Raw genomic sequence first — 17,125 nt, forward strand, 5'->3', positions numbered from 1 at the left:
ATATTTTTATATTTTTTCTTATTTATTTTTATATTTTTAAATTATTTAGATGAATTAACCCACCAACTTATCACAGACACGGTGAGGTAATGTGGTCAACGGATATGTGGTCAACGTGCTCCATTCCGTTTTTAACTGGTTAGAGATGTATCTAAACAAACTTACCTAATTTGCCATCACTACCATAAAATTGTTATAATTAATCTTTAATTCATGTTCACGCACAGCCATAATTAGTTGATTATTATTTTTAAAAGAGTTAAATATATTTTTAATTTTTTAAATTTAGATATATTTTTTTAGTCTTTCATTTTTTTATTAGTACCTCAATTTTTGAAAGACTATTTTTAATCCCTCCCATTTTTTTTATATTAAAAGTAGCTTTTCAAAGAAACTAGTAAAAATATTTTTAATGACTAATAAAAAAAATTACCAAAATTTAAACGATTAAAAAATTATTTAAAACTGTTTTAGAATATTAGAGATATTAGCCATCAGTTATGAATTTATTAAAAAAAATCACTAATGAACTGCATTTATCATACAAAATCTAAACAAATCAAAAAATGATATTGTGTTTAGTATTTAGGATTTTTTAGAATAATTTTTTTTATATTAAAGTAAATTACACGTATCTTTCCTTGAATTTAAAAAAATTACACATATTTCTTATTTTTTTAAAAATTTACACATATCTTTCCTAATATTTAAGAAAATTATATGTGTCTCTCTTATGTTTATAAAATTTATACAAAAATTCTAATGTTGTTTAAACATTTAACCATAATAAGGTATTAGGCTAACAATTTTGATTAAAAAGCTTAAATATATTTTTATCTTCATAAATATTAAAATATTTGAAATTCGTCATTGTAAATTTTTTTATCTATTATTCATCCTTACAAAATTTAAATCTATTTTTTTTTTCTTGAAGTTACCTTTGTAAACTTAAGTGTATGTTATTGTAGATAGTGTTAGTTTTTCCAATTTTTTTTACATCATTGATATGTATAATGAATGTAGAAAATTTTCAAACCTACTTATGTGTTGTTGTAGAAAGTGTTAGATTTTTTTAACTTTTTTACATCGATTTTATATATATATATATATATAAAACGATTTTAAAAAGTTAAAAAATTGATATTTTCTGCAACAACATATACATACTCTGTATCAAAAATAATAATTTTAAATTTTGTGAGGACAAAATATATACAAAATTTGTTCAGTGACAAATTTTTAAATAGGAGGAAGATGTGTAATTTTCTTAAATCTTATGAGAAACAAATGTAAGTTTTACCAAAAAAAGAAAAATATGTATAATTTGTTTAAACTTCAAGAGACACATATATAACTTTCTCTTTATATTATTATCCAATCATAAATTATTATTAATATAATTTTTAAAATATTTATTATAAAAGTTAATAAATTTATCATCATACTTAATAATTTATAATAATTCAATAACAATATAAAATAAATTTATACTATCAAAATATCACAATTGAACTCAAATAATAATAAAAATAAAATAAACAAAAGGAAAAATATCTCCAAAGCAAATAGATTAAATAATTATCCAAGCTATAGCGTTTTTTCCATCTTTCAAAGTTACAAATAGAGAAGATCTGATTTTCTAATTATCTTATATCTATTTTGCTTACTGTATTATTCTTATTAATTATTAATCCGGATAATACCGAATTTCAAGCACGAGAACTCGACGAGTGTTGAATGTTGAGCATTCGTGTCAACGGACGCCAAATACAATTCCAATGTGGCAGAATGTTAGTAAAAAAAATTAAAATAACACGGGAAATATATTATTACGAAAATTTAATTTAAATACACAAACGCATTGTATATATATAAAAAATATCATACTGTTGTCCCCTTAGATATTATCGTATACAATAACTTTATTAATATTTATGAAAACAATTTAAAAAATTATAGTTAGTACATTTTTTAATTAGTTATAATAGATAAAATTTTAAACAAATATTCAATACACTGATAGTGTGCAGAATCTTATAATCATTTTCGAATATAGTATATTAATTATTATTATTACTTTTATCATAATTATCTTAAAATTATACAAAATAATTATTTTTTGATTGGTTGGTTGCGGATATAAATTAAACTCTAAATTTTTTATATTATGCTTAATTTTTTTTATGTTTCCAATTTTTCATAAATAATTTTTTACATCATATAGTAATTCTTTATCCTCATCATATTGTATAATATTATTTTATTAAAAAAATTATAATAAGAAGAAGATGAAGAGCAAGTTATTAATTTTTGATGTGCTTGTCTTTCTTCCCTCCAATCATTTTCCTCTGTGTCTTGTTTTTCTTTTCTCTCTCTAATTTTCCGGGAAAATTTCTCTCACTCTTGCTCTCTGGTTTCCCGGCGTCAGAGGAGGAAGCAGAAGAGTAGAAGGAAGACATTTCTCTGCTTCTACGGAAACTCTTCCCTTCACTTCCTTCCCTTTCTCTTCTCAATTTCCGTGATCATCACAATTTTCTTCACTCCTCAATTTCAATCCTCCATGAATTCCCTCTAGCCCCTCCTCTCCTTCCTTCTCTTCCTCAAGGTACTCTTCTTCTTCTTCTTCTTGTTCTTTTTTTTTTTTTGCCTTTTTTTGTTAGTTTAATTCTCTATTTTTATGAATTCATGCTTTTCAATTATGCGGGGTGTGTCAAAATTTGTTTTTTTTTCTTTGAAATTTTGGTTTTTTAGCACTTGATCGGGTTAACTGGCAGGTGGGTCTTCGTTGTTTTGGTGCATAAGCTTGAGCTGTTGATGAATTATGAGGAACTGTGATCTTTGATGTGGGGGCTTGTTGGTGGTGGTGCTGTGTAATAATCTAAGAGTAACTGTGTATGTGTGTTTTAAATTTTACTTTGTGGGTTTTGGTGAAGTTGATTAATTTTCTCGGTTATGTTTTGGGTTTTGGGTGATTTTTTGTTTGGACCTTGAGTTGACCCTGTAATCTTCCTTACGCTGTTGTGAAATGTATCAGCTACTGAGTGTTCTTTTGCTTGGTTTTATTTAATCTTTCCAATTTGTGTTTCTTATTGTTTAGGCTTGTGTTGTTATGGTTACTGTCTTGATATAATGTTATGAGAGAGTTTACTGTGGTTGTGCGTGCTTGGAACTTAGTTGACTTTAAGGACTTGTGCAGTTGGGAAATACTTTGGTTGCTAATTGTTCTATATTTGTTTTCTTTAAACTATGAAAAGTTGTAAACTTTCCTTCCTATGATAGAATAAGATTGTGCTTTTGTGCGTACATAATATAGACAATCTGTTTGGATTCTGGTTAAGTTGAAACTTGAATTTTGCTAATCACCACTCCTATCTAATGTATGCCAATTCAATGTATGACTGGGAAGCTCCTTTCGTTAGTTAATATCGATTTCATTTTGCTGAACTTCATCCATCCAAATAAGATATAAAAGTTGTATTGAACTATTGATCAACACAATGTCATGTGTATAGTTGTTGGTTAATTCAACTTGCCAGATATTGATAATGGTTGTAACTGTTGCCCTAAATATTATACAAATAATTGCATCTTACTCCCCTCACTGTACTAACTACATGAGACAAAGTTAAGAAAGGTATAAAACTATAAGGAAACCATTGTCTGTCTTTGGTGAGATTAAACCGTGATGCATTCTTACTTGATTGTGAATGTTTTTCCATTTATGGTACATTGGTTCACAATAGGTTTATGATGTCTTCAAGTAATTGATATTAAGATATCTGACTTTCTCTGTTATCTCTTTTGTCATGTTTATTCTAAGAAAGTGACTGAAAATGGACAAGCATTCTGGGAATTCTTCATCAGCTCATGCTGCTGCAGGTACCTCCTCTTCATATGTAATACATAAATTCTTGTGTAGCAATTTTTCTTAATTAAATTAGTTTGTATGTTGTTTCTGTAGGTCCATCTGGGATTTCCCCACATAATGTTCCAAAAAAAGCGGGAAGCAGTGCATGGGGAATACCACGTGCCAGTGATGTGTTCCATGACTCAAGTGATGTTAGCTTGTTTTCTAGTTCACTGCCTGTTCTTCCACATGAAAAATGTAAGCTTAAGATGATGTTTCTGATAGAACAGATTGGAATCATTCATAATGTTTCTTTTGACATCCTTTTTTTTCCTCCTTTTATTGTTGATATGCAGTAGATTTGACTGATTCGGAAAATTATGGTCAACCAGTTGATGATAACTTGCTAACATTAGATAAAGTTCACAAAGAGGATGAGGGACACGATCCTTTTGATGACTTTGAAACCAATGCAATTGGAAACATGCTTCCTGATGATGAAGAGGACCTTTTAGCTGGCATTATGGATGATTTTGACCTCAGTAAATTGCCCAGTCAACTGGAGGATTTGGATGAAAATGATCTGTTTGTCAATGGAGGGGGATTTGAGATGGATTTTGAACCCCAAGAGAGCCTCAATATCAGTATGTCCAAGATAGGCATATCAGATGGAATTGCTTCAAATGGTATTGGTCAGTATGCAATCCCAAATGGTGTGGGAACAGTGGCTGGGGAGCATCCCTATGGAGAGCATCCATCAAGGACATTATTTGTTCGAAACATCAACAGTAATGTTGAGGACTCTGAATTACGAACACTATTTGAGGTATTGAACATTTGCCTAATGCTTCAATAATATTATATTTGTTTTTAAACATGGTATTTAATGTGTATGGTAATCATGCTTTTGCTTCTTAATGTGTATGGAATTGAAGTCTGATAATATTTGCATTTTTAAAGGAGGAAGCTATGGATAATACGTTGTGATTTCATTTTGGCTGGAAAATTGTTTTGAAAATTATATTTCCCAGATCATTATTAGTGTGAATGTCTCTGCCAAGATAAATTAATGTGTAAGTTGCAATTTCTGGTTAGGCACTGGGGGCACTACATGTTACATGGTTAGCCTAAATTCTAAAAAATAATATATTTTAAGATAATCTGCTAGCACATTTACTTCGACTGATAAAGAGGGAAATAATGCTTGATTATCATAAAATGAAACTAGAACATCAAGAAAGAGAATGGTGAGAATATAAAAATCTGAAAAAGAACCATTACTTGCCATTTGACCTTTGCCAGTTAGTGACAGGAAACCACACAGATGTGCCTGGGTTCTGTAGGTGGGATCCAGTTGTCCCTTTATGCTCCTAGTATTCCCTCCCTTATCTCCCACCTCCCAAAAATAAATTATAAGTCAAACTGGATAAAGAGGCATATGGTTTTGTACCCAAAAGATAAAGAGAGGTAGACGTTTATTTGGAGAGCCTTTATTTACCTTTTTGTACTTTAGTGGCTTTCTGAATACCTAGTAGAATTGGTGTGACAAAATTCTAGTTGGAGCTTAAATAGGGTATGCTTTAGTTATTCATTTCTTGTTTGTGTACGGCATGAAAAGCTCATTCTTCTCCCTTTATCTATTTTTGTTGTTGATTCTATTCTTTTTATTTGATAGCAATATGGGGATATCAGAACTTTATACACAGCATGCAAGCATAGGGGCTTTGTGATGATATCTTACTATGATATTCGAGCTGCTCGCACTGCCATGCGTGCTTTACAAAACAAGCCCTTGAGACGAAGAAAACTTGATATTCATTTTTCAATTCCTAAGGTTTGATTTTTTTTGGCATTACTCTGTGTTTGACTGTTTATCATTGATGTTGCCTTTCTTTTATTAATCTTTCTTCTGCTTGTTTCAGGATAACCCCTCAGAAAAAGATATTAATCAAGGAACCCTTGTAGTGTTCAATTTAGATCCATCAGTATCAAATGATGACCTTCGTCAAATATTTGGGGCTTATGGTGAGGTCAAAGAGGTAAAATATATATTAACATATCTGTTTATTTTAAATGTATTTTCTTTGGCACCACTTAATGTTTATCCAGTGCTTGGAGTATTTGTAAATTCTGTATTAAAATTGCAGATCAGGGAAACACCACATAAGAGACACCATAAATTTATTGAATTTTATGATGTTAGAGCAGCAGAGGCAGCTCTTAAAGCATTAAATCGAAGTGATATTGCTGGGAAACGCATAAAACTTGAACCCAGTCGCCCTGGTGGAGCACGTAGAAAGTAAGTTGGATTTTATCTTGTTTAGTATGGCATAAACATATTTCCTGTATAAATAATTTTTCTCCCTTGACCTGGTTTCTTAATTCTTTTCTAAATGGTATAGAAGTAAGGACATGCTTGAAATTTTTTACAATAGAGGTACGCCCAAGAATATCTATTATATACATTAATATTTATCCCTTGAGCAGATATTAAATAGTTACTTGTAAGAAGCTAATAAATTAGTTCAACTTACTTTCATGGAGAAAATTTCTGGGTGGTTAATCTGGAATGTAAAAGGTGATAATGTTGTTACTATCCATCTAATTCTTAAATCAGCTACTTGGATAAGAAGATCACTTGTTAGGTTTTAAAAGCAATACTGTGAAATCCTTTAAAAGTTTGCTATCCTAACGGAATCTTCCAAACATCTCATTTGTGTAAGTGAATTTCAGTTTCAATACATGTATTTAGTTCAGCTGTTCTATTTCCTATAACTTTCAGACCTTTCATGTTGTCATGCCACATTTTATGTTATCTGCACACTAAATGCAGTAATGTATTGGGGTTTAAATGCTAACTAGTTACTCTGTAGGGAATATTTAAGCTTCTAAATCCTTGCAAATATAAAATTTGGATGCAGAAAGAAATAGATATTAAGAAATTACTCAAGGTATGTCTTTGTAATTTTGCACCAATCTATTGGTGGATGCCGTAGGTCTGTGCAATATTATTGCTTCTGTTGATCTTTTTCCTATCTTTCTTAGGAACTCTATCTGCATGCCTTGGGCTCCTTTTTTGTGACTGTACATTGTGCATGTAGTTCTTGATCAATTATTCTTTTTCCATTCTTGTAGACACTTGAAGGCTTTGGCCTTTTCTAGGTTTCATTTCTTGCGCTTTTTTTTTTCTCGTTCTTCGCATTATTTTTATTTGATATGGTTTCTTTCAGCTAATATTATGCTATATATCCTTATGCCACTGACAATGTTATTATCTATGTAATTAAACCTTTAAAAAACTAGTGACACATTTTCTCTTGTTAGCTTGATGCAACAACTGAGTCAAGAACTGGAACAAGATGAAGCTCGAACTTTTAGACATCAAGTAGTTTCACCTGTGGCCAATTCTCCTCCTGGTAAATCACTCTTAAATCCAATCTTCTTTCTCATACACAATTGTAGTTTATCATTTTAGAAAGGTATTCTCAATTACATGCTAAATTAGTTGGCAATTTTTTCTCAGGTAGCTGGGCACAATTTGGTAGTCCAGTTGAACAAAATCCATTAGCTTCTTTTAGCAAGTCCCCTGGTTTGGGCCCTGCCAGTCCCATTAATACCAACCATTTGTCTGGATTGGCTGCAATTCTTTCCCCACAAGCAACAACCTCTACCAAGATTGCACCGATTGGCAAGGACCCTGGAAGGGCTGCAAATCAGATGTTTTCTAACTCTGGATCAACACAAGGAGCAGCTTTTCAGCATTCTATATCCTTTCCTGAGCAAAATGTAAAGGCAAGTCCTAGGCCTATATCTACTTTTGGTGAATCAAGTTCTAGTGCATCAAGTATTGGAACACTGTCCGGTCCTCAATTTCTTTGGGGAAGCCCAACTCCTTACTCTGAGCATTCAAACACTTCTGCCTGGTCTTCATCTTCGGTGGGGCTTCCATTTACATCTAGTGTCCAAAGGCAGGGTTTCCCATATACTAGTAATCACAGTCCTTTTCTTGGCTCCCACTCTCATCATCATGTTGGATCTGCTCCATCTGGCCTTCCGCTTGATAGGCATTTTAGCTACTTCCCTGAGTCACCTGAAGCTTCTCTCATGAGCCCGGTTGCATTTGGGAATTTAAATCACGGTGATGGGAATTTTATGATGAACAACATTAGTGCTCGTGCATCTGTAGGAGCCGGTGTTGGTCTTTCTGGAAATACCCCTGAAATTAGTTCACCCAATTTCAGAATGATGTCTCTGCCTAGGCATGGTTCCTTGTTCCATGGAAATAGTTTGTATTCTGGACCTGGAGCAACTAACATTGAGGGATTAGCTGAACGTGGACGAAGTAGACGACCTGAAAATGGTGGGAACCAAATTGATAGTAAGAAGCTGTACCAGCTTGATCTTGACAAAATCGTCTGTGGTGAAGATACAAGGACTACTTTAATGATTAAAAACATTCCTAACAAGTAAGAATAACTAAACATCTATCCTAGTTGTGTGATCAAATCAATATACTAACAATTTAGTAAGGACTGTAATTGATGGATTTCCTGATGACTGAGCTGTTGTGATTGCTTTTAAGGTATACGTCGAAGATGCTGCTTGCTGCAATTGATGAGAATCACCAGGGTACTTATGACTTCCTCTACTTGCCAATTGACTTCAAGGTATTCACATCCTACATATCTTTTTAATTAGGATTGAGGGATTTCTCCTGCCACGATGACTTATTTCTTAATGCCTTGTTTTGCTTGCAGAATAAGTGTAATGTGGGTTATGCTTTTATCAATATGGTGTCTCCTTCACACATCATCGCCTTCTACAAGGTTTGAATTCTATATCTTTTCACGTCTGAGGTCTTCTGTTACTACTACATTTATTGATAGTTTCTGGTAATTTGCAAGTATTAAACTTGTCCTGATCTGGAGAAGTATGATGTTAAGAAGTCTATCATGGAAATTTCTGTAGGCCTTTAATGGGAAAAAGTGGGAGAAGTTCAACAGTGAAAAGGTTGCTTCACTGGCATATGCACGGATACAAGGAAAGGCTGCGCTTGTGATGCATTTCCAGAATTCAAGCTTAATGAATGAGGACAAACGGTGCCGGCCAATTCTCTTTCATTCAGAGGGCCAAGATACTGGTGACCAGGTAGTATGATTGCAATCAGTAGCAAATAACAATTACAAGATTTCTGGGCAAACACATTGGTCCTGACCTTTAGATGTCATGCAAATCTTAAAAATGATAAGTGAATTTGAAATTGAATATGGTTTATACAGTTTTACCTTCAATTTTTAGTTACAGCAATTAATATGAAACATTAGACAAGGTCAAACATCAAAGTTGAATATAACTTTTGTTTCAGTGATGGTTTGAGCTTATAGCTAGCATAAAGTTGTGTTTTCCCCCTAGACTAAAATATCAAAATGTGCTTGTATGCTTGACATCAATGTTTCACAAATTTAACTGCAAGACTATAATATTAAGCTAACAAAGGCGAGGCAGATCTCAAGCTGGTTGGAGTCAACAAATTGTTCACCAAATTATTGGTTGTACATTGAACTTGAAGTACATGGGGTTAATTTTCATATTCTAGACTCTCTTTAGTAAGGGGTTTTATGTTGGAGGAGTGTGATTCAGAAAAAGCAAAAGTTGATGACTCCATATTATTGAAGTTTTGAGGTTGTGCATCCTACTAAGTTCCTATTGACATTATCAGAGTCTATACAATTTTCTTATCAATTTTGAAGTATCAAATTAGAGGTGAAAATCTACCTTAACTCTATATACCTCTTCACATGACTGACAGACCTGAGTGTTACAAATTTAAGCTGCACTAGTTGAGTACTGTATATAAAAAATTGCATCGATTATCTATTTCACCATTTGAGATTTGCTTGATTGTGATGTCACATTTGAGCTATCTGTTCACTTTTTAGTTGAAACATGAAACTGCAACTGCTGAATTGGTTGACTATACTTTTCTTATTTGCCACATTAATTGATCAAGTTATTCCTTTAATAACATAATTTCAACAGCTCATCTGATGATTTCTTTCTCTGCTTACCATCTAGGAACATTTTCTATCCAGCAATTTGAATATTTGCATTCGCCAACCAGATGGATCCTATTCAAGTGATTTGTTGGAGAGCCCAAAGGGCAATTTGGATCAGAAGCTAGAGAAAGATTAACCATTTATTAGACATATTGTTCCTAGCCCACAATAAATGGGTTCTAGGATTGCTAACTATTTGCATAGGTGATCCTAAGGTGTACAAAGCCAATTCATGAAAAAAGGAAAAAAAAAAGTTGTATAAAAATGAAGGGAGCAACCCAGTTATCAGCGGGTGGAGACTCCAAATATGTCAATAATCATAAAAGATGCAGAGAGCAGTTTGTTGATGTGTAGAGAAACAATTGTTTTACAATCAGTGGAAAAGAATAACTTGGAGTGTATTGCTGGATGGTTGGTTCCTAAAGCAGCATGCATGCCAGATTGTGCAGGATTGACTCTGTCTGGGATTTGTTATTTTTTTCTTCCTCTGTTGAGGCTGTTGTGGCCATTTGCGGATATGAAACTATTGTGTATATGGGGAAAAAAAATCAATTTATGGGGGAATGGTTTGTATAGAATGGGAACAAGGAACTATCCTGTTATTTATCAATGTTGTTTATCATGTAGCCAAAAAATGTGAATGTCTGTAAAGATGTGAAGTTGTGAACTGGTTTCTTGCCATTGTAGTTGTGATTTTAAATATTGGATGCACTGTAAAGCACTGTTTTATCAACCCCTATTTATAAATCTGAGTCTTACTCATTAATGTCTCATCATTTCTGCAAAGATAAGCATGTAAACATTTTTAGTTGGGCAAAGGTTTCTTTGGAGTTATCTGATGCAAACTGTTGCTGAGCAATTGAAAAAACAAATGATTTGAGCAAAGTAAGCTTGCAAGATTGTATCTTTTGATGGCTTCAAATTTTGATTTCTTTTGATAAGGAATTTCTGTTTGTTTAGCATGATTTCAGGAAGAAAGAGGTAGGTGAGAGAGAACTTTGAGAAAGAGTGAAGTTTTCTATTGTTTGGGAAAGCTGAGAAGTGTGGTGGCACTTACAAAAAAACTTCTCTGGAGTGCTGAGATTTTGTGGGAGAAAAGAAAAAAAGAAGCATGTGGAGCCCAATGAGAAAAATTAAAATGATATTTATCTTTGTTTTGGATTACGTAAAAAGGTTACAAGGGACAAATAAATCTTCACAACACTTTTTTCTCTCCTACTTTTCTACTGCTCTCAATTTAAACAATTTAAAAATCTATCCATTTTTGAGTTTTTTTTCTTCTTTCTAATATTATTAACCATTAAAATCATAAATAGGTTTTCAAAAATATTTTATATTCCTAAGAAATTAATATTTACTAGTGATTCTATTAATAAATAAATCTTTAAGAATGAAATAAAATTTATTTTTGATTGTAAGTCCTTTTTAGTTGAATAAGTAATTACAATTTTCAATTTAAGAGAATTGTCTAAGTATTGAGAAAAATAGTGATAATAATCTCTAATGATATTCATAGTAAAGGGTTTTATATTAATCTTTTCTCTAACAATTCTTATAATCACAATTTTCGTTAATAGTATTGTTTGATAGTAATAGTTTTCGATAATAATTAATCATGCAATCTCTTTTGAATTCGATAATAACAAGAAATGGGGATTGGATAAAAGTAGAGTTCGGAGAAGAAATGAAAATTGAAAAAAGATAAAGGTCAGAGCAATGCAAAAAAGTAAATGAAACAAAAAGTCATTAAAAATGAGATAAATTCATACATTGTGACTTTCGAATTGAGTCATTTTTGAGTGCTTTGTTGTTGGTGTCTGAAGATTTGAGTGGTAGTGATTTGGTTCCACCAAAATGACTGTCAAAGGTCTTTGTTTATAAACTTCTACTACTAATAATTGAATTATAGATTTTTAACACATGTACAACAAGTTCCTAATTACTTAGATCTAACGCTCTATTCTTTCCTATGTATAATAATTTTGTCGAGAAATCATCTTTTATAAAAAATTTAAAAGAAACCATGTCACTTTAATCTTGTCAAAATTTTAGTCATCTAAATTTTAGTTGACTTGTAACTTAAAATTTTTCTCAAATAGAGATAATAAATAGTTTCTTAATCTTCATCATTCAAGCAAAGCATTTGAAGTTGACAGTGTTATTGGATTTACTGTATTACTTTATTTATTTGAAGCATCTGGTAATAAAAAAATTGAATTTTTTTCTTCTTCCTAAAGTGACTATTATTTCTCCAAAAACAATCACCTGTTCTGTGCTAGACTTTTTCTACGACGGGAAAAACATTTTAAAGAGGGTTCAAGAGATGAGTATTTAAGACTAATAGGAAGAATCTTTACACTGGACAGAAACTAATATAAAGCTATACTTTTATTATCAAGTTCTCAAATCCATTAGTGACGAGTGAATATTTTTTTTTTTGGAAAAAAATATCCATAATTAATGGAATGTTGAAAAACAATCAATGACATTGTTTAATTTGAAAAATTAATGACAAAAATATATGAAACTTGATCTAAGGTTTGTCAATCTAAATTAAAACACTAGAGGATCTTTGAAGAACTGCCATTTCTACAAAGATTCTTTAGTCGGACATATTTTCAAGCATGCGACAATGACTACAAATTCCGATGCTTGATGATGAGTAATGTTAAGGTAAGATTAGAAGATTTGCATTCAAAGGTCTTGTACCAGAGTTGAGACTCAATCAGGTCACAGTCCAGTCCAGAACAAGACAAATTAAATTAGCAGGTTTCATGTGCTAAAAATTGTAGTTGAGTATCCCTTTTAACACAAAGTTCAATGCTTTTCCCTTGAATAATTTTTGCTTTCAAATTTGTAGAGCATTAGCAATAGACCCGGCTAGACTCAGCACTTCAAAAGGAGCTTTATTTGCTATAGCTTTGACAGTAAGAGGGCAAGAATCTGTGATCCAGAAGTAGGCAAATGCATTCTCCAAGGTGTCTGCAAGTTAAATCAATTGGCAACAACATTCACATGATGAAAATATAGGAATGTAGAAACTATAAAGTATGTGACATTAAGCAAAGACTAACCTTTTTTATGAGTGAATCGCTCCCATGATTGGTTAGGGAACACGCCATGGGTGACATAGGCACTCACCTTTGCTGCACCATTGGCTGCCAAAACTTTCTAGAGGAAGACAACAATAAAACGAGAGAAATGTTCAGTTGCATCACATCTAGGTGCAGAAACATGCATTGATTGATTGACGTGTGCAGACACATGCACAGAGATAAAGTGTTGCTTAGTTTAGGTATGCATACCCAACATCAATAATCAACAATAGTCTTATCTCACTCCATGAGGTAGGCTTCAAATAAACAATTTTCTTTTGATTGAATAAACATTTTTTATTTGCAAATTGAATAATTGACCTGACACTCAATCAGGGTGCCTCCAGATTGGACCAAATCATCAACAATGACTACATGATGACCAGAGACGTTGCCTTCCTTGAGCCGAACTATCCTCTTGTCACCTTCACGAACCTTAGTACATACAACCTGCCACAGTAAAAAATTCAGAAAACTATAAACAAATATAAGTACATATTAATAAAAGAGATACCTATAGGAGACCCACCAGTGAAAAATGATCAAACTGCTTGTGGAATCGCTTCCATGCACCGTCATCTGGAAATGCAATAACTACCTGAAAATAACAATCAGAAATTCAGGCGATAAAATATGAATATAGCAAGCACAGGAAATTTCCATGGAATATAACACATCCACTGTTTTAACATTACAAGTTGATCTACAGACAGAGAGTGTGACTGAAAAAATGCAGACTACTCACATTATCAGCGTCGGGAAGCTGACTCAGACGTTGCTTTAAGAGAGGAATACCGGTCTCAAACAAGGGCAAGACTTCATCTCCAAAATAAAACCTCTCCTGCAAAATTTTAAATCATATGTAAGAGTATAAAAATATTATAGTATTCTCTTACGACATCAAGTATATAAGGAAGCAGTGATAAGAGACATGGAATGATGTAGCGATGTTGCAAAAACTCAAAAGGTTTTGTTAGGGGGTGAGGAAGTTAGTAAAGACAGTTAGGACTTAGGATATTGATTAGTTAGTTAAGGGGGGTAGTACGTATGGGGAAAGGACTCTTCAGTCTTGTATCATTTGAGCATTGAGCTTTGCTCTTTGTGAAAGGAGAAATCCTTTGTCAAGGGAAACCCTTGGAGGAGAGATCTCTCTTCTATTTTTCTGTTCTTTCCAATCAATTCAATAAAATCCATGACGTGTTAAAAATTTTGAGAATCCATTCTAATTTTTTTACCCATTTCTATTCTTTGTTCCTAACAGGTTTTTACCAAGAATCCATGATGTGCTAAAATTTTTGAGAATGTTAAAAGAGAAAAACACAAGTTTTATTACATTGTTGCATAGCTTAAGCAAGTTGAAGTAAATGAGCAACAATTGAATAAGTTGTTCAAACAAGTAAAAGTGAAACATGTATCATTCATTCATATGCCTTTAAAATTGACTATCAAAGGAGCAGAGCATAGAGTTGATATTAAGCTAAATGATCGATGGTCATCTGATGTGAGCATCGATAAAGCAGAAACACTATTCATAATTTCACACGTTCCACTTTGTGCACCCATCTTAGCCACGTATTCTGTTGCATGGCACCTTCACTCATTCTTTTGAGATTTCATCTACTTCAATGAAGAAAAGTTCTTTTAAAGACAACAATAAAGAAGTGCAATGTAAAGTGTAAACAAACACCCATCATGCATAACCAAAGCAAAAGACTATACAAAGAAATTCCCATTAACAATAAGACTAGAGTATATTGAGTAGCAACTCATAAGGACCTTAAATTATACATAACAAAAGCAATACATAGTACTTCCTTCCAATGCATTGAATAGTCAAACCTGCAAGGCATGAATGTCATATATGACTAAACTAGTTGGGCCACCTCTAGAAATTGGAATATTTGACAACATCCTAGCAAGGGTGAAGGCAGTTGCTACATCTCCTTCTTCCTCCATTCGCTCAAAGGATCCAGTGGGAAAGAAAGGCAATACCAATGTGAAGGAAGCAACAAATAAACGAGGGAGTGCATATATGACAGAAAGTTGTTCAAAGACATGTGCAGGGGAGCTGAAAGATGCCAAGAAAGCAACATGTTGACCTCGGAGTTCTTCTGCATTATTTATATATATATTTGGAAATCCATCAGCAAATGACCTGAATAAGCATAAAACTAATCAGTTTTTACAATTTTTATCATAAAAAGGAAACTATGATCATCTTGCAGTTTGCTTGTAATAATGTTTAAATGTTGAACTGGTAAAATGAGGTTTGAGGAATCAGGATCCCCAAACATCCAAGGATATGAAGCACACACACAAAAAATTAAATATAGAACAAAAAAGAAGTAATGGTATAACTAAATATCATCACAGCATAAGTTTGCTAAGCAAATTAAGTCATGAAAAAGCAAAAGCGCGCACACATATCATCACAGCATAAGTTTGCTAAGCAAAGCGCGCGCGCGCGCACACACGCACACACACACACGCACACACACACACACACAGATATATATATATACACACACACACAGATATATATATATATATATATATATATATATATATATATATATATATATATATATATATAAAGAGAGAGAGAGAGAGAGACCTCCATTTGATATTCTGGAGAATGATGTTGGGTGATTGAAGAGCAACGTTGTGGGCAAGGTCCTCGCAGTCAAGGGAGTAGAAGAGGTTCACTTGCTTATTGGGAGACTTCACCATTGCCATTGCTCTTTTTCTCTCTAACAAAAGCAATCAAGAGGGTAGAGACTAAGCAGAAAGAGAATTTAGAGGAACAAAACAAAAGGGTTTATGGAGTTTGGTGTGCCCGAGAAAGACGGGAGTGGGTCGGGTGGGTCTGTGTTGGTCACTGGTCAGATAGCAACATTGGTCAAATGCTCTTTTGTAGAAGAGAAATGCTATATCCTCTAAACCAATAAAAAATGGACACATGTCAAATAGTTTTACCCTACTTCTCGCATGACCAGGCAAGTGTGGGTATATGGACCCGAGCCTAGGCATGGCAACGGGCCCAAACCCGTGGGACCCGCTCCGGACCCACCCCGATTTTGATGGGAAAAATCCAAATTGACTGAGATCAGGGTCGGGGTCGGGTTTTTCCCGATAGCCAAATTCGGATTCGGGTCGGGGATGAGATTCTCAATACCCGTCCCGAACCCGGATCCGAACCCGCCCCGCTAATTATTAATATATATAACGCATTGAAATATGAAATTATTAGATTAAATTTTATGTTAGTGTTGAATTGAATTTTATGTTTTATTTAAAATTATATTTTTTATTTTATGAAAAATTATATTTTTTTAATAAAATTTTATAAAAATGTTGGGGACGAGGAAAACCCGACCCCGTCGGGGACAGGGATGGGGTGTAAATATACACCCCGTCGATTTCGGGGGCCGGGGCGGGGGCGGGGAGGAAAATTGGGAGTCGGGGGCGGGGTAAACAAAACCCGACCCCGACCCCGACCCGCCCCGTTGCCATGCCTACCCGAGCCCCTCCATCGGCTCGTGAAGTCCATCATGATTCGTGTGGATTGCGGACCTAAAAAAATTTAATTTGTTTAATTGTATAGGAATTTTGGTTCAGTCCGTAAAATTTCCGTACTTTATGAGTTTAATAAGAGAAGTCGATGAATTATTTATGCAACAAAAAATACTTTTGACTTTTAGTCATTTGACATTTGATGTGTTTAAATTTTGATATTTTATTGTTAGGAATATATTAGTCTTCAGAATGTTTGATATTTTATTTAGAGTTAAATGTTTAATATTTAATTGAATTCTTATATTTATATTTTTTTATTAGGTGTTAGTCTTTTGAATGTTTGATATTTTAGAGTTAAATGTTTGATATTTAATTGAATGTTTATAATTATATTTATACTTTCTTATTTTCTATCTTATCTTAAAAACATGGAAGGAAAAGAAAAAAGAAATTCCAATTATTTGACAAATTTACCTTTTTTTTTTAAAAAAAAACTTTTAAAGCTTTTTTTATTAAGTCTATGAGTTGACCCATTTATTTGTGGACTTCATGGGTTGGTCACGAACTAAAAAATTCAATCCATTTAATTTCGTAGATCCAAATTGTCTGAC

The 17,125-nt window shown here is 32.9% G+C and overlaps 2 protein-coding genes across 4 annotated transcripts; one reads left to right on the forward strand and one right to left on the reverse strand.

Moving 5' to 3' along the window:
• The first annotated feature begins 2,302 nt into the window (after nucleotides 1-2,302).
• On the forward strand, nucleotides 2,303-10,665 carry LOC100812324 (protein MEI2-like 2). Of its 3 annotated transcripts, XM_006602183.4 has the most exons (14): nucleotides 2,317-2,605; nucleotides 2,775-2,892; nucleotides 3,825-3,879; nucleotides 3,962-4,105; nucleotides 4,204-4,673; nucleotides 5,523-5,681; nucleotides 5,770-5,886; nucleotides 5,995-6,146; nucleotides 7,172-7,263; nucleotides 7,371-8,313; nucleotides 8,430-8,514; nucleotides 8,605-8,673; nucleotides 8,816-8,995; nucleotides 9,923-10,665. In XM_006602183.4, the coding sequence occupies exons 3-14, from the start codon at nucleotides 3,834-3,836 to the stop codon at nucleotides 10,037-10,039; spliced, it is 2,574 nt and encodes an 857-aa protein (XP_006602246.1). In that variant the 5' UTR covers nucleotides 2,317-2,605; nucleotides 2,775-2,892; nucleotides 3,825-3,833; the 3' UTR covers nucleotides 10,040-10,665. The 3 variants fall into 3 exon arrangements, with proteins under 3 accessions (XP_003551918.1, XP_006602245.1, XP_006602246.1); XM_003551870.5 differs by lacking the exon at nucleotides 2,775-2,892 and having other exon boundaries at nucleotides 2,303-2,605; XM_006602182.4 differs by lacking the exon at nucleotides 2,775-2,892 and having other exon boundaries at nucleotides 2,313-2,605; nucleotides 3,821-3,879.
• Nucleotides 10,666-12,571: 1,906 nt separating this feature from the next.
• Nucleotides 12,572-15,941, reverse strand: LOC100812868 (ribose-phosphate pyrophosphokinase 4). The gene is made up of 7 exons (XM_003551871.5): nucleotides 15,613-15,941; nucleotides 14,838-15,153; nucleotides 13,744-13,839; nucleotides 13,528-13,596; nucleotides 13,320-13,448; nucleotides 12,978-13,074; nucleotides 12,572-12,885 (listed from the first exon to the last, which is right to left on the reverse strand). Exons 1-7 carry the CDS (start codon nucleotides 15,732-15,734, stop codon nucleotides 12,752-12,754), a joined length of 963 nt encoding a protein of 320 aa, XP_003551919.1. The 5' UTR covers nucleotides 15,735-15,941; the 3' UTR covers nucleotides 12,572-12,751.
• Nucleotides 15,942-17,125: the final 1,184 nt, after the last annotated feature.

This window comes from Glycine max, chromosome 18, assembly GCF_000004515.6.
Source record: "Glycine max cultivar Williams 82 chromosome 18, Glycine_max_v4.0, whole genome shotgun sequence".
NCBI lineage: Eukaryota > Viridiplantae > Streptophyta > Magnoliopsida > Fabales > Fabaceae > Glycine > Glycine max.

Bases quoted from the DNA above. Each gene is read 5' to 3' on its own strand.
- LOC100812324 (XM_003551870.5), top strand. From the start codon at position 3,834: ATGGACAAGCATTCTGGGAATTCTTCATCAGCTCATGCTGCTGCAG. The intron at 8,515-8,604 runs GTATTCACATCC...TTTTGCTTGCAG, and splicing joins ACTTGCCAATTGACTTCAAG to AATAAGTGTAATGTGGGTTA. The intron at 8,674-8,815 runs GTTTGAATTCTA...AAATTTCTGTAG, and splicing joins ACATCATCGCCTTCTACAAG to GCCTTTAATGGGAAAAAGTG.
- LOC100812868 (XM_003551871.5), bottom strand. From the start codon at position 15,734: ATGGCAATGGTGAAGTCTCCCAATAAGCAAGTGAACCTCTTCTACTCC. The intron at 13,449-13,527 runs GTGGGTCTCCTA...TTACTGTGGCAG, and splicing joins AGTTTGATCATTTTTCACTG to GTTGTATGTACTAAGGTTCG. The intron at 13,075-13,319 runs GTCAATTATTCA...GTCTTCCTCTAG, and splicing joins GCACCCTGATTGAGTGTCAG to AAAGTTTTGGCAGCCAATGG.